This window comes from Sycon ciliatum, chromosome 4 (assembly GCF_964019385.1).
Source record: "Sycon ciliatum chromosome 4, ocSycCili1.1, whole genome shotgun sequence".
NCBI classification, from domain to species: Eukaryota; Metazoa; Porifera; class Calcarea; order Leucosolenida; family Sycettidae; genus Sycon; species Sycon ciliatum.
In genome coordinates this window covers 10,063,647-10,078,766 of record NC_088646.1, presented here as the reverse complement: position 1 = coordinate 10,078,766, position 15,120 = coordinate 10,063,647, and the positions used below count along the sequence as shown (strand labels likewise).

The window sequence follows — 15,120 nt, the reverse complement described above, 5'->3', positions numbered from 1 at the left end:
AACCAGGGAGTACGTAGTAGCCACAACCCTGAGGGAGTAGTAATATAAAGGTAAAGTACTACTCCCTGGTCACAACTGGTCTCCAATTTCGTTCCTGCCTCAATGTCGGAAACTCCACTACACAGTCACTGGTATCTGGTGGCTCCCTGCTACTAGCCTAGCTGGTACTACATGTCCTAGTACTGTACTATTATATAACCCAATTCTAGTTCAAAACTGGTACATGTATTAGATAAACCTTGTTATAGTGTCAATCTAACAATATGCGTAGTACTGTACTAGTATAGCATGGGATTTTTGGAGTCTTCATGTAATGGTCAAGACATGCAATGAAGTGTTTGTGGCAGGGAGGTTTTAAAATGTATTTTACGACACAACTAACTTCCAAGCTTCGGCTTGCGCATTATACATGTACATCACTACCGTGTTAGGCCGAAGTTGTTGGGGGGGCGGGGGGGGGGGAAGAGAGAGAGGGAGAGAGGGAGAGAGGGAGAGAGAGAGAGGGGGAGAGAGGGAGAGGGAGAGGGAGAGGGAGAGGGAGAGGGAGAGGGAGAGGGAGAGGGAGAGGGAGAGGGAGAGGGAGAGGGAGAGGGAGAGGGAGAGGAAGAGGAAGAGGAAGAGGGAGAGGGAGAGGGAGAGGGAGAGGGAGAGGGAGAGGGAGAGGGAGAGGGAGAGGGAGAGGGAGAGGGAGAGGGAGAGGGAGAGGGAGAGGGAGAGGAAGAGGAAGAGAGAGAGGAAGAGAGAGAGAGAGAGAGAGAGAGAGAGAGAGAGATAGAGGAAGAGAGAGAGAGAGAGAGAAAGAGAGAGGATAGAGGGAGAGAGGAAATATGTTAGTGCTGCAACACTGGGTTTCACGCGTATTCACGATCAAAAGAAACAAAAGAAAAACCCGGACGTGGTTAGTAATCAACAAAAAAGTACATTTTTCAATCAGCCACAATGGATGCCTCAACAGAACTACAGAACTACTTAGGCCTAACACACAACCCATGATTCTTGCTGATAGCCAGTTTCCTGCAGGCCATAGTACGGGGGAATGTGGAACAAAACGATAAGGAGCTGCCTTCCTTCTCTTTTCAGATTTTCCTGGATCGTTATCATATCAAAAACTGATGGAGTAAGCAAAACGCTTAGCACGTTTTACCCTTGACTCGCGGGTATCGGCAGAAGTGTGATGCCTGCTGATGGTACAGTACTAGCAGGCAGCTACTCAGTACTCCGTTTTCACTATGCAGTAATGGTAATGTACACACAGTGGTGATCGTCGCGATCGCGAGCGTCTTGGAAACACTTGCGCAGCGGTGTCGCCTGACGATGCATTCGTACCCATTACTCATGAGATTGCTACTTTCGTAGCATGCATACAGTGAAAGTATTGTGTGTGCATTCGTATCATGAAGACAAGAGTACTATTGTACACGTTCAGGTCATAACCACTAGCTATGCAGCATGGACTCTTGCCGTCACCATGCAGTCTTTCGTTTTGTCCCCGCTTGATCAGGTTCTGGCATTGCGGAAACTAGGATAATCCGGCTGTATTACAGAGTACAAAGCGCTACAAGCACATTACCGAGATGGCACTCCATTACGTTTGGTTCGCAGTAGGATTCAGTGACTGTGCGCAGATGTGCTCGCTTCCCTCAGCCCTGCTTGAGCAGCTGCAGGAAGTGGGAATGCAGCAAACACCGATCGATAATGTTGTGCTACTCCATCGGAAACACACCACAAATTAATTATGCTGTATGATGTATACTGTTCGTCATCTTCGTAGTGCACTGCTTCAACTACCATGGCGTCCCGGAAGACTATAACTTTAAGGTACGAGCTCTGGTACGTGGTACAGATGCTGGTCTCCGCCGACCGCACGCCAGGTGTTGCCTGTCGGGGTTGATCTGGGCCGTGATGATTTCTCCGGAAAATACCGAAACATTGCATGATCCAGAGCTAAGCGATTACCATGCCAGATTGCATACTACGGCAAGTAGCTATCATCAGACTTTCAGCAAATACAGAACATGATGTAAGAGCTTGTTAGTCAGGCACTGTTCGTTCGTGCAGTGTCTGGGCAGACTACTCTCAAATCTCCATGTAGATGCATGCATCAGTGGTTCCTCACGGGACGTAACCATCACAATGTCGTGGTGAAATTCAGTTTCCAGTCGTTCCACCGGCGACTCCTTGTAAGGCTGCAGGGAGACGCTTAGACGTTCTGCAGCCTTACAATATCCCTGCTCAAGCTATTGTGTATGCCCAGCCAGTCGACAATGCACTGGAAGGGGAAAAATGGACAGAACTTGAATGCGGGTGATCTAACTAACTTGGAACTGAACCTTAAATACATGATGTGATGATGTGATGGCATTGGTGGTTCCGTAACCAAGTTTTGTAGTTCAGCTAAATATTCCCTTGCATTGATGACTAGGTGCCGATCCCTACAACATGGTCAGCGTGTGTGTTTGCGATTCGCGATTCGCAGCTACTAGTACTCGGATGTAAGCAAGGTAAAGAAAAAGAAAAAAGTTCGCACGTCCGCGTTACAACTAAACCGGCTATGCAAAGGTAAGAAAGCAATGTAGAAAACCATTTAAGCCACTTGACCCTGGGGCGGTGAGTTTTCCGGTATGTAGCTTCGGGGCTGAGGGAGTTGTTTGTACAACTCCATGCTTCGGAGGCTTCAGTTCAGTCAGAAGTTCAGGGCAGACAGATGTGTGACATGAAGAGAATGTGCAACTGTAGTTGTACCCTTGCTTTATTACTCTTGGTGTCGTCACCTCATGCAACACGCAGATGATAAATGGCTGTATTGTATGGGACAACTGTCTCTGGTGTAGAGATGTCTCATGAATGAAGACCAGCTGCTGACTCGAGCCTCATGTCGCATGAGATGAAGTTAGTTGCGATATCTTGGAAAGATGCGATACACAAGGTACAATTGTGGATGTACCAGGAGTCATCATGAATTCGACGAATACATGACTGTATACAATCCTTGGGGATATCAGTTCTGGGCATAACTATAAAAAAGTAACGGAACAGTTGTGTATAATGTTACCAAGTGTTAGTGTCTGACACCACGCGACTCGACCCAAAACACGCAACGCAACAGTGACCAATGATGTGCATTTTGTTCACCGTCTTCATATCTTGAGTGTCTGACCGTTTACACATACCGGTACTACCAAGAGTGTATAAGCTTATTTATTACTCTTGGTAGATCTACTACTCGTAGATGCATGTATGTGTGTATTAACACAGTCATGTTACATCAGGCTGAGGTCATCAGCTGCTGCCTGTGTGCTGTCCCAGTCATATTTCTCTGATTCGACGTGATAATACATAACCTGCAGCAGATTCAAACAACATGTTTTCAACCAAACAAGGCTTTGTAACATCAGTCTTCCCTTTTAAAACCACAAATTCACCTACGCCACTAAGTAAGGCCTTAGACACTGCAAAAGTATACAACATGTATCTCAAGAGGTACACAAAAGGAAGTAAATAGGGCTGTTTTTGTTGTAACTCAGAGTTTCATGGCAAAAACCATGGCAACATGTATCTCCAAATTTCCGCCCTTCGAGCTTCATCAGGAGTACCCCACGCATACATGTATACAGCGCAATCGTCATCAGATACACAGATACACAGATACACAGATACACAGATACACAGATACACAGATACATTGTAGGTGTTAAGTTTCTCGATAGTCACCGTAATACACGAAGATAACTACCGTATTATGAAAGGGTTTGCTCCCCACACCGGAGCTCGCGCTATTCCGCCGACTTTACTTGACACTTGACTGACTCACGACTGCCATCCAGAGCACACGAGAAGGCCATCGAACCTTCGACTCGGCAAACCTGCAAGAACGCACCACTCCCTGCTCAATACACAGTGTTTCGGGGAATTCACCCCTCATCAGTTGAGCTTGAGTAGGCTGAGGAAGATTGTGCCTGAGTCGTGAGTCAGTCAAGTGTCAAGTAAAGTCGGCGGAATAGCGCGAGCTCCGGTGTGGGGAGCAAACCCTTTATTAATATTTATTTATTTATTTATTACAGCATCTCATAGCACAGTGAGAACACCGGCCAATACAAAGAGAGAGGGTGTTAGCCAACCACGGCAAGGAAGGGAGAAGGGGAGCCTGGGAGGAGAAGAAAAAAGGAACCGGCATGGATAAGCAGTGATTGCAACAAAATGAGAAACACAAAATCAAAGTCAAGGTGCGACAAGGCTCTTAAAAGGGCGGAGGGAAGAAAGGTCCTTAGCTTCTTGGGGAAGTGCCAGCCACGCAGAGTACGCAGTGAAAAGGGGAGAGTGAAGTAGAAAGGAGGACTTAGGTTTCGGAAGGGAAAGGGAGTTTCTCGTGCTACGGGAAGAGAACCGTTGAAACAGTGGAGGTGAGGTGGACACAGATTGAGTTTGAGAGAATGGATAAGGGTGACAAGATGTGAATTACGTCTCTTAGACAAAGGGGTAGTGTCAGCAAGGGCATAAAGGGTGGAAGATGGGAGCATGCGGGGTTTTCGGAGGAGGATTTTGAGAACTTTTTTTGTGGTGAATTTCGAGCTTGGCAGCACGGGTTGTGGAAATTCCAGCCCAAGCAGTATCTGCATAATCAAACATGGGGCGTAGGTAAGCTGAGTAAAAGAGGAGTTTACAAGAGATTGGGTGATGGTAACAGTGAGAAGAGAGGATTCCTAAAGATGAACCCCACATCCGGTTTACATAGGTAATCGATGTGGGGTTCCCATGAAAGGTAAGAGTCAATGAAAATGCCAAGATGCTTATGGCTGGAGACTATGTCTATAGGCTGGGGGAAAGTGGGATATTATGAACACCTTACTCAATGAACACCAAGCAGTGGCATATAACTGCTCCTTTGCTGACTTGCACACCATATTGCAACCTGATGATGGCAATTTGCTGAAACGTCGTTGAAATTGATACTGAGTGACACTGAGCTGTGAATTTGCAGTGCTGAGGAAAAGAGCATGTGTGCCCAACATTTCTCATTGAGTAATGATTCTTATGAAGCTGCAGGATGCCTCTCCCCTATTACGTAAGTCTTCTTCCTTTCTGTTTATTTCGACGTTTGCTTCCATCACTATCAAAACTACCAACTACTTACTAGTACCTGGTTTGCGCTAAACCCAAACCTACAACAAGAAGATTGTTCGTGGACCGTTGAAGCTTCTAACGTTATAGACAGAATGATAGTCAACTTCTGTAGATCTACCTGAAAGTTGAGGCTGAAACACGTGTGCGTTTAGGACGTATGATGTCAATACGTGTGTTATCTGCCGGGAACCTAACAAGATCCAACACGTGGTTTTGGATAGTAATATTAACTTTGAAATATCCTACACGCTGGATCATAGATCGGAGGTGTGGTGTGCAGTAAATACACGTGCGTAGTCTGGTGCATTCTGCGTTTTGACATGGTCGCTGGCGGCATTGGTTCGTGTTAGAAAACGTGTGCTTTTGCCAGAGTGACATCACGGCAGGGAGTTGTAGCCAAGCAACTCTGCACAGGACGGATTTAGATGAGCCTCTTAGCCGTGATGCAGAAAGCACTAAGGACTTGCATGATTCGTCCTCTTAGCAGTCGTGTTCGCTGCTCCAGGAAAACTGCGCCAGGGTTTGCTGCATGGCAGGCTCGCGTGGTTCCAGGGCGAAAGAGTTTATCTTGACTGAACCGTTTGGTCCTCGTTTCCACAATCCAACCATGATCTCCAAGGTGACAACAGCATCTCGGTGCAGTCTACCCTCTACGCGGGACCTATGGGAGTATGGGAGGCTACGGGACCTCTTGGCGTACCAATCGTGTAGTCTTACATTCTACACGGAAAGACGGCGGTCACGCGGAATTGCTAACAGCATAACAATGAATATACCAAGAGTGGGGCTTATGTAATCTCTTGAGTCTTATTTTATACACACTACACTCTTCAAGTGAGCCGTGGCGTGGAAATAGTTCACACAATGGTCATGGTCACATAGCTGATGCATGTCAGCGGTAACCAGTGGGAACCATCACCCAGCGTATACTTGCACGTAAGGTCTACAAAGGGCCATTGTCCAAATCAGCTAAACCAGTCTTCGTAGATCTACAGGCTATTCGGAGCTATGTCGTCTGACAGGTCGAGCTTCTAATCAGTGATTACAGTGTATTTCTTGCGACTACTGCACTGGAATATGTCTTGCATGAGCAGTCATTGCAACGTGCAATACTGTGTCTGGTACGAAGATATTGTAGAATGTTCTTGTCTATAACAGTGAGCGTCTAGAACCAGTGCAAGATGCACGGGCTCTGCGCTGATACTTAGTAGACGAGATAACCTAGGCCCCCCGGATACACACCTCATGGACGACTGATCAAAACCTCGCCTTCTCTCGCCGACTGAAAATGTGCTGCGCATATTCAGCACCAGCGGTACCCACATCCGCTAGGCTTGTGTTGAAACCCGTGTCAGAGCCCATGCTGAGCGCGCACATGCAGTTTTATCATGGTATACAATCTGCAATAATCTTATGCTTAGGCCACCATATCGCCACCGGCACTGCCCTGTGCCGGCTCCCTCTCCACTCGCATTGTCTGAGCTGGCGATTGTGCCCGAGCACATGACACCGCCGCCGTTTCCCGTCCATTGCTCCGCCGCCGGACACTGCCATTAGCAGTGGAGAGAGGCGCAGCACAGGGATCTAGGGGAACGCCTTTTGCGGCAGAACAGGAACTAACGCTTTGTTCACGCCAGGGTCTTATTATGTTCACGAAGTATTGCAACACTCACTCCGTAGATCTACCAGTCTTTACTGTCAGTGGTAAGTACTAACACTGAGTGATACACTGATACAGTGACACCGTCATGCAGTCACTGAGTGATACAACAATTTAAAAGTGAATGATCATGAAGGTGGTCGAGGCTGAGAAGAACAAATCATTGCCGAAAACTACTACACGATTGTACATGTATTACCAAGACTTGAGTAAAATTTACTCAATAATAATGATAAGCTCCCTTACATGTATGTAGCCTTGCTATCACATGCTCTGCATGTCCTAACGTCTCACTCAAGTATTTTGCAGATTAGAAGACAACCTTTGGGAACCCACTATGATTGTGCGATACAATCAAAACACTGTGTATCTGTGAAGTTCGTCAATCACATGGGTAGCTACGGACCAGAGAGGCAGGTTTGCCGTTCATTGTGCAATACATTGCAATGCGCCTCCGAGAACCGGCGATGCCATGGCTGTAGCTACATTAATTTGCTCCTTCGATCGAATCTTGTACGCGTACACGTGTGTTATTGCAGCAATTATTGGATTTCGACACGAATGAAGGTTTTAGCCCTCACAAATGGAGGTGCCTAACTGCCAGATGCCATCCTACTACATGTCTGTGTGCACATGCACACTAGATCCAGCAAAGCGGCCACAGGCAAGGTTGGGTTGGGGGAAGTAGCCCCGGAGGGAGTCCACACTAATAGCATGGTAAATGCCTACTCATCACGCCTACAAGATCACATACATGTAGTCTTTTTGTAGATCTACCTACTGTAGAAGTTACCGCAGGATATAATAGCAGTGATTCAAGGAGGGATCGATCGTGATTCGTGATGCCTGTGTCGACTGTTTTTCAAACGCGCACGTGACGTTGTTGTCGATGATATTCCATGATCGTGGGCACAGAAGGTTTACCATCACAGGCATCAGTATTCCCGGCTTTCACAATGTTCCTACCAGTCGACATTTATCGCCGATCTATTTGGTAATCCATGCAAATGCACTGTACTACAGATTACGAATAACGCCAAGAATAGATGTATGTTTTGTCAGCTATGCCTGGACCCTTGAACACTCCGTGTCCTGGCAGAAACTTCCAGGGAAACGCACAGACATGATGCGCGCGGAAAATGTAGAGCTCACGGGTCGCATAGAAAAGTGCTCAGAATGCCACAAGCTCAGAACGCCTTGACGATGAACCAATTGCTTGACCAACTGTTACTGATGCAGCAGACGATGGCAGTGAGTCAACCTTGGCATCTAGGAAAACCCCATCACAACAGAACGGTGCAGAGGGCACCAGGACACGGGGTGGTGCTCGAGCGTTCGTCTACATTCACCATCGCCAACTACAGGTCCTCTCTGCTTCTGCGCTGATTTACTGTGAATGGTTGCTGGTGGTGCTGGGGCTACATGATACCAGCAGGATGCCGGGATCTGCTTTAGGAAACTGAAGCGGAGAAGAAGCCGATGGCGAAAGCAGCTCAGGCGTGTGAACAGCATTTTGCGTGGGATCTTGACCACTCCAGTGTAGTCTGTACCCAGTGTGTGCTATTCTCTGACATTGCACTCACGCGCTACAGTCACGGGGAGCTGCCCACATGCAGTCTCTAGTGGATGGACGCGCGCGCCATAAGGGCGATGGGGAGGTGAAGGTGAGAACTGGGGTGCTGCTGCTTCTTCTTCTCCTCCAGTGTCTCCTACTGCTGAACGTTGGCTGGCAGACGCGTGAGTGGCGATGATAGGGCCCCGTGTAGCGCGGCGTAGTCACCACCGTGCGTACCTTGTTAGAGTCGAAATCGACTGGCCGACCGACCGGGTGAGAATGGTGTGCAGCAGGATATAATTGACGGATTCCGAGGGTAGAATCATTAGATGAGCATCCGTGGCGTGAAGACAAGAGTGTTAGCAGCACCTTCTGTCACCTGCAGGAGCAAACATCCCGCGCCAAAGGAGCTTCAGGCGTGTCGAGTTCTATATAATTTCTTGTATCGCGTTTCCCCCCGTCATTTCCCCGTCAGCGAGTCGAGAGCGAGAGAGTCCACTAATTAGTTTGGCAGCCGAATCCTTCCCTTGACTGCTTTCTTTACCAACGTCACCCTGCGTGATCCTGAACTCTCCTCCTTTCGCAACTTTGAACTTTCAGGAACTTATGCGCTGTTGCCGCTGTCGTCACATCGTGTGCGTAATCTCGCCACCAAAGTGTGTTGGTTATTTGCAATTGACTGTACACCCATCCTAGTTGAAGAGGTGGACGTGAAGGGAGTGTCTGTCCTGTCACAGCGCGTACCGGTGGCCCCAGCCAGGTCGTGTTGCCCCCGAGGCCTGGATACTTGCGTTACCGAGCCGAGCCGAGTAAGGCGAGAGACGAGTAAAGAAGAAACCTGAAGCCAGTGAACGAAGTCCTCTAGCAATCAACATGCTGCACAACTCTGGAGCAGGTGGCACATTGTGTTCTGCAATGGCTGCCACCTGGACACCGAAGCATGCTGACGTGGCCACCGTCCAGCAACCCGTACACGCCACCTATCAACAGGTAAACATCGCTTCATCGCATCATCATCATTCGGCCAGTACCAACGCCGCTGCTGCGGCCAGTTTCCACCATGTTCATAGGCAAGCAGCAGCAGCTCCGACAGGCGCGGACTTCACAGCGATCCAGTTCGCCAAGCAACCGTGCAGCAACGGACATCAAGTCCACCACCCACAACAACAGCAGCAACACTCTTCGTTGGAGCATTCCTTTGCCAACGCCTCTAGCTCTTGGTTGCCACCACCGGCTTCAAACAACCACGTGTCTCCACCTCCGCCTCGCGGACCTTGCCTAAATGTGAGTTTGAGCACCTGTACATGTAAAGCGATTTGTGTGTTCTGTGGGCTCTGCGGTTTATCCTTTTGTACTTTCCGTTGGAAAGCGCTTTAGCCTTGGTGTCACATTGTTCTCTCTTTTTTTGTTCTCTCTTCCGAAAGGCTTAGATACAGAATATCCTTTGCTCGTTGGCTTGTTCAGCTAATGTATTCCTTCGAAGTACCGGTACATCATAAACAACAAATCAGTGCTTCTACGAGCAGCAGTTCTGAGGATGATAATTATTTGTCAGAGCATACTTATCATAATTCTAGTAGTCTGTTAGACGGGGGAATACCTGTTGCACCTCTTGCCACACCAGGGTATGGGTCAAGTACATGTCATGTAGATACCGGTAGGTTGAAGTGACATGGTCTACTTTCTCTTTCTCCTATTGTCCGAACCTGTACAACAGGTGCCTATTTACCCGCTATCCACCTCGGCACCAGTCACGCAGGCCATATGCCCACAACAACAGCAGCAACAGCCGGTGACGACCATGCCAATACCGACCCAGCCATCAGCACAGACAGGCAGTGGAGAGCGACTACAAGGAGCTGGTAGTCACAGCAATCTGTCGAGCACAATGCATTCCCAGTCCCCACCGACTGCTGGCCCCGTACCCATCCAGGTGATGATGCCTGTGTCTATTTCAGCACCTAGCCAAACCAGCCAACTCGCTTACCAACACCAGCAGCAAGCTGTGCACCACCAGCACCATCAGCAGACCAACAGGTTCACGCAGCAGCCCGCACCATGCCTGTCCCACTCATCACCAGAAAGGTAAACATAAGCCACCCACTGTGCTATAAAGAGTAATGTGCATTGTGGTGGTAGAGTTGTATCACTTGTACTAACAGTTATGCCAGGTACACACATTTCAGTTTTAATAATTATAATTATGGAATATAAGACAGTTGATTCAGCGTGCAGTGCATAGTACGTGTGTTGAGGGGACGCATGGATAAGTTAATCAACCTAAATAATATTATACGGTTAACTGTGTGCACTTCATTTTCTGCAGGCCAGCGTTCTTTCACAATGTCCCGGCCGTCAGCATTCATCAGACACCGTCCAACTCGCTGCTGTTCCACGAGCCTATCACACAGAAGCAGCGCACACGGCCATTGCGGGACTGGATACTGTCCAATCGCAGTCACCCCTACCCGAGCCGAGACGAGAAGCTGGCACTGGCCATGCTAACTCATATGCGCGTGGACCAGGTGACGATGTGGTTTGCCAACACACGCCGACAGATCCGGCGCATCGGTATGAAGGCCTGGTCTGGCGGCATGTTCGACACCGCCCTGCCGTACAGAATTGGCAACGGAGGTAAGCTGTTCGCGTTGGATCATGTTTGCTGCGCGCCAACTTAGTTCTACATTTCAGTTTAAATGAAAATAACTGACTGCGTTCAAGATATACACCAGTACGTTCCACCATGATAATATCATGGTACAACGTACTGGTCATAATAATAATTATTATTATTATGACATTGTGCTCTGACTAGGCCTAGTATTGACCGTGGGTTTGAGCGAGGCCTGCATACCTTCTGCTACACAACTTGACTAAAGAAGTAATGAAATCTAATAATATGGTTCCCTGTGGTCTCTCCCCTTGTTCACACAGCTATCATTCCAGCTGCCAGTGACGACGGAGTGAGCGGTGACGAGGAGTCTAGTGGATCGCTTGCTGACAGCTCGTCGCATGTACCTACAGATAGTAGTGGTTCGTTGGACTAAGACTTGAAGAAGACGAACACGTTCGACCCAGGATCTGAAACCACGTGGTGTCATCGGTGGCGAACAGTTTTCATACAGTACATTTTAATCAAATTTTATTTATATGCGTGTGTGGACTTCCGAAAATATAAAAATTTGCTTGTGGTGATCGAAACAACCGCAGCAGGGAAGACTCATTTATCATAAAGCTATTGAAAATTTGAAATATCGCAGCAGAATATAGAAATTCTCGAAGCTACACATAAAAGTTGATATCCAAATCCTAAATATATTTTGAAAAAATTCTATTACTTATTTATATGCTCAATGCCAAACTAATTTTATACTTCGTGTGAAAATACGGATGGAAATGAATCAAGAATCTTCACGAGTTTCTCTCTAACAAGCTCATCATCCAGTAATGCATTCTTCAGGACACTATGCTTCATGATGTCTCGAGCATTCGGACGGAGCAGTTGATCTGTTGATAACATCTGTGATGCAAGAGATGCCTGCAAGAAAAAAAGTACAGTTATACTCTTACAAATAAGGGAATGTCATCATGCAGTTAGGTGGAACCTGTCAAATTTCCTCCCCAGTGAGTGGTGAAATGCACACCAGTATAGCGCTCGTGTACGCACGGCGCTATTTTTATTAATGAGGCTGGATTCTATGGGTACACTGCACAATTTTACGTGGATATACTAGAATCCAACCCCTCCATAAAGAAGGGGCCGTGCAGCCTGCTTATCTCCCTCAATCCACACATTCACACATGTACCCATTATGTAGAGACCCTACAGTACTCCCTCCTTAAAAGAAGGGTAGCAGTGTAGCTGCAACCCATCTCCATTACACTCTCCTTGCATTTGGCATGGCATTACTATGATCCAGGGCCATAACACCTCCAGGATTTCAGGTGATCCGGCCAAATGGGGTACTTGACCGGATATGAATACTATTTCAATCAGGGACTGCCTGGTTTTCAACCTAGATGTGCATGCACCACAGTGCGCACGGATTGGGTGAGGCAACTTTTTTTCCGAAATATGTCCGGCCATGGCTGAACTGCCATGGCTGAACTGCCATGGCTGAACTGCCATGGCTGAACTGCCATGGCTGAACTGGCCGGGCCTGGTGCTATGGGGCTGCTATCACCCCTACCCCCCCCCCCCCCCACACACACACACATAGAGCACACCTCAGCCGCACTCCTCTAATACCGCCAGCATCTGAAACACTGGCAACATTGCAATGGCACTAAACATACATGTATCATGCTTCAAGTATGCAGCTGTGCATAAGGAAGGTCCAAAGACACACACACACACACGCACCTCCTGAGGATAGTTGCTCGTAAAATCCTGCGGCAGATCACCAGCGCGAACAAGACGCAAGATCTGAAAACAAAAATGAAAGAGAAAAACAGGTTTTGCACATTACAAACCCTCTGCTGCATACAGTTTGTATTGGTAAGAGAGAGAGAGAGAGAGAGAGAGAGAGAGAGAGAGAGAGAGAGAGAGAGAGAGAGAGAGAGAGAGAGAGAAAGAGAGAGAGAGAGAGAGAGAGAGATAGAGAGAGCGAGAGAGCGAGAGCGAGAGAGAGAGAGAGAGAGAGAGAGCGAGAGCGAGAGAGAAAGAGTGAAAGAATCAGAAAGAGAGAGAGAGGGGGGGGGGGGGTAATCTTGTCCGGTGATGAAACACTAGTTTACCAACAGCAAAATGTCATTGATATCTAAGGTCTGTTAGAACTGCGAGTACCATATGATTGCTACACTGGGCTGTCATTCATTAACAGCACAGAAGGGTGCGCTCAGTACTCCTTGGGCCACTCATAGCAGGTACATGTACTTGGTCCGCCAAGCTAAAATTGGCGCTTATCTTCTCACTTGGTTTTTCGGTGTTCTGCCTATGTCACACGGCATGGAACCACCGATCCACCATCCGAACATAACCATTGACCAATACATCCGACGACATGGCAGCACAAACCATCACAGAAGTTGCGATCGGTTCGTTTCAGTCTTTTTGACGGAGCTGCCGCCGACGAACACTTCCGTCAGCGCAAGAAAACACTGCAACCTCCGCTCGAGTCCGTAAAGTAGGTCAGGGTGTTCGCATTTCAGAGCAATGGAGAATACAGTTTCTGTCTACTTCCAGCTGTCTGATGGCAAGGATTGTGTACCCCGGGGAGGTATAGAAAAGCTGAAAAAAGCGCTTCGCAAGCTTGAATTTCAGTGCTTGCACAGTACAGCGCCTAGTGAAGGGTTATCACCAGCAAATCGCTGACGAAGAAACGGCAGCTCATGTCGACATCTCCAGAGAGTGAGACCGATCCGGCGGACACACTTTGAAGCTCACAGAGGACAGGGCAAAGGAGCTAATCAAAATAGACACAAAGTCCTGAGTGAGGGAAACACTCGTGCAAAGGACTTTCAAGAAACTAGCCGAAAAGCCTGGTGCACGGCGTTAGGACTTAGGTGCAGTACGTACAGGTGCTACATCAAGCGGAAGCTATCACTGCGCTGCATGTAGATCTACAAGCACCACCACTGCACCCGAGGCTTGCATGGGTGCTGATCTATATCAGCAAGTACGACAAGCGCAAGAGGCGATTTGAAAAAAAGGACACTGATATGGCGTTGCCTTTTTGTCTGAAACAAAGTCGCATTATTGCGACGAACGGGGATAACACTTACAGCCAACATGCGGGCAGTCTCACTCAGCTACTCATCGGCAAGGTGACAGGCATGCACTGCCTTGAGCGTGATTCGAGACGAGGAGAAGTGGAACAAGCTATGAAACGTGCAGCAGCTGTCCGGATCGAACGTTTTGAGCTCTTCCTCCAGCGACGATAGTGGCGAGGAGGATGTGTAACTTGCTTGAATTTTCGACTGACTTGCTTACTGACATGTAAATAATCATGTACATAGTGCTTTGTGATCGTGGCTTGCTTCTAATATTCGTATTTCCTTCCTGAGACAAGTGTGAAGATAAGCGCCAATTGTAGCTGGGCGGACCAAGTACCTCTGATCAAAGAACAGCATTTCAGGAACAGTCCAAAAAAACTCATCTGCTAGTCAGTCTTCTCTGTATCCATGTGTATACTTACTCATTTCATGGAGGAGATGGAACTAAACAAATAACGTTGAACTTTGAAACAGTCAAGCAGTACATGCACGCTTGTTAAGCACTAGCACTAAACACACCACTGTATGGGAGGTGATCGTTGCATGACTGACCTTGAAGCGCTCCATGGCAGTGGTGAGTGGGTAGAGTAGCTCAAAGAAGATCACACCCAGGGAGAAGATGTCTACTTTCTGACTGTAATCACTGCCACTTGCCTGAGAGAAAGAAAGAGAGAGAGAGAGAGTGAGGGGGGGGGGAGGAGGGAGAGAGGGGGAGGAGGGAGAGAGAGCAAGGGGAGAGGGGGAAGAGAGAGAGAGAGAGAGAGAGAGAGAGAGAGAGAGAGATAGGGATAGGGAGAGAGAGGCAGAAAGGGAGCACAACCATGCCATTTGCACGCTGGTTCGTCAGTATGTGACATAAACATGTACCTTCGCACCTGGCAAACTAAGATTACCATGAACCGCGTCGCATTCAGCTTCCGTTTTAAAAACTGGTCACCGGGCATGTCTCCCCTGCGGTTCCTGACCGACAAACAGCGCCAGTACGGAAATGGTTATTGCAAAAGTAGAGGGAGTACAACGTTTAACAGCGCCAGTACGGAAATGGTTATTGCAAGTAGAGTACAACGTT

General features: G+C 47.9%; 2 protein-coding genes across 3 annotated transcripts in view; one reads left to right on the top strand and one right to left on the bottom strand.

Moving 5' to 3' along the window:
• The first annotated feature begins 8,673 nt into the window (after positions 1–8,673).
• Positions 8,674–11,410, top strand: LOC135814401 (uncharacterized). The gene is made up of 4 exons (XM_065327516.1): positions 8,674–9,620; positions 10,054–10,421; positions 10,663–10,970; positions 11,271–11,410. Exons 1-4 carry the CDS (start codon positions 9,210–9,212, stop codon positions 11,381–11,383), a joined length of 1,200 nt encoding a protein of 399 aa, XP_065183588.1. The 5' UTR covers positions 8,674–9,209; the 3' UTR covers positions 11,384–11,410.
• A 293-nt stretch (positions 11,411–11,703) lies between these two features.
• The window catches only part of LOC135814397 (eukaryotic translation initiation factor 2-alpha kinase 3-like), a 29,223-nt gene continuing 25,806 nt past the window's right edge, over positions 11,704–15,120 (bottom strand). For both annotated transcript variants that reach the window (XM_065327507.1, XM_065327508.1), the window contains exons 18-20: positions 14,604–14,705; positions 12,700–12,762; positions 11,704–11,874 (exon numbers count right to left, since the gene is read on the bottom strand). In XM_065327507.1, the coding sequence (XP_065183579.1) occupies positions 11,704–11,874; positions 12,700–12,762; positions 14,604–14,705 (336 nt within the window). The remainder of the gene's footprint in view (positions 11,875–12,699; positions 12,763–14,603; positions 14,706–15,120) is intronic.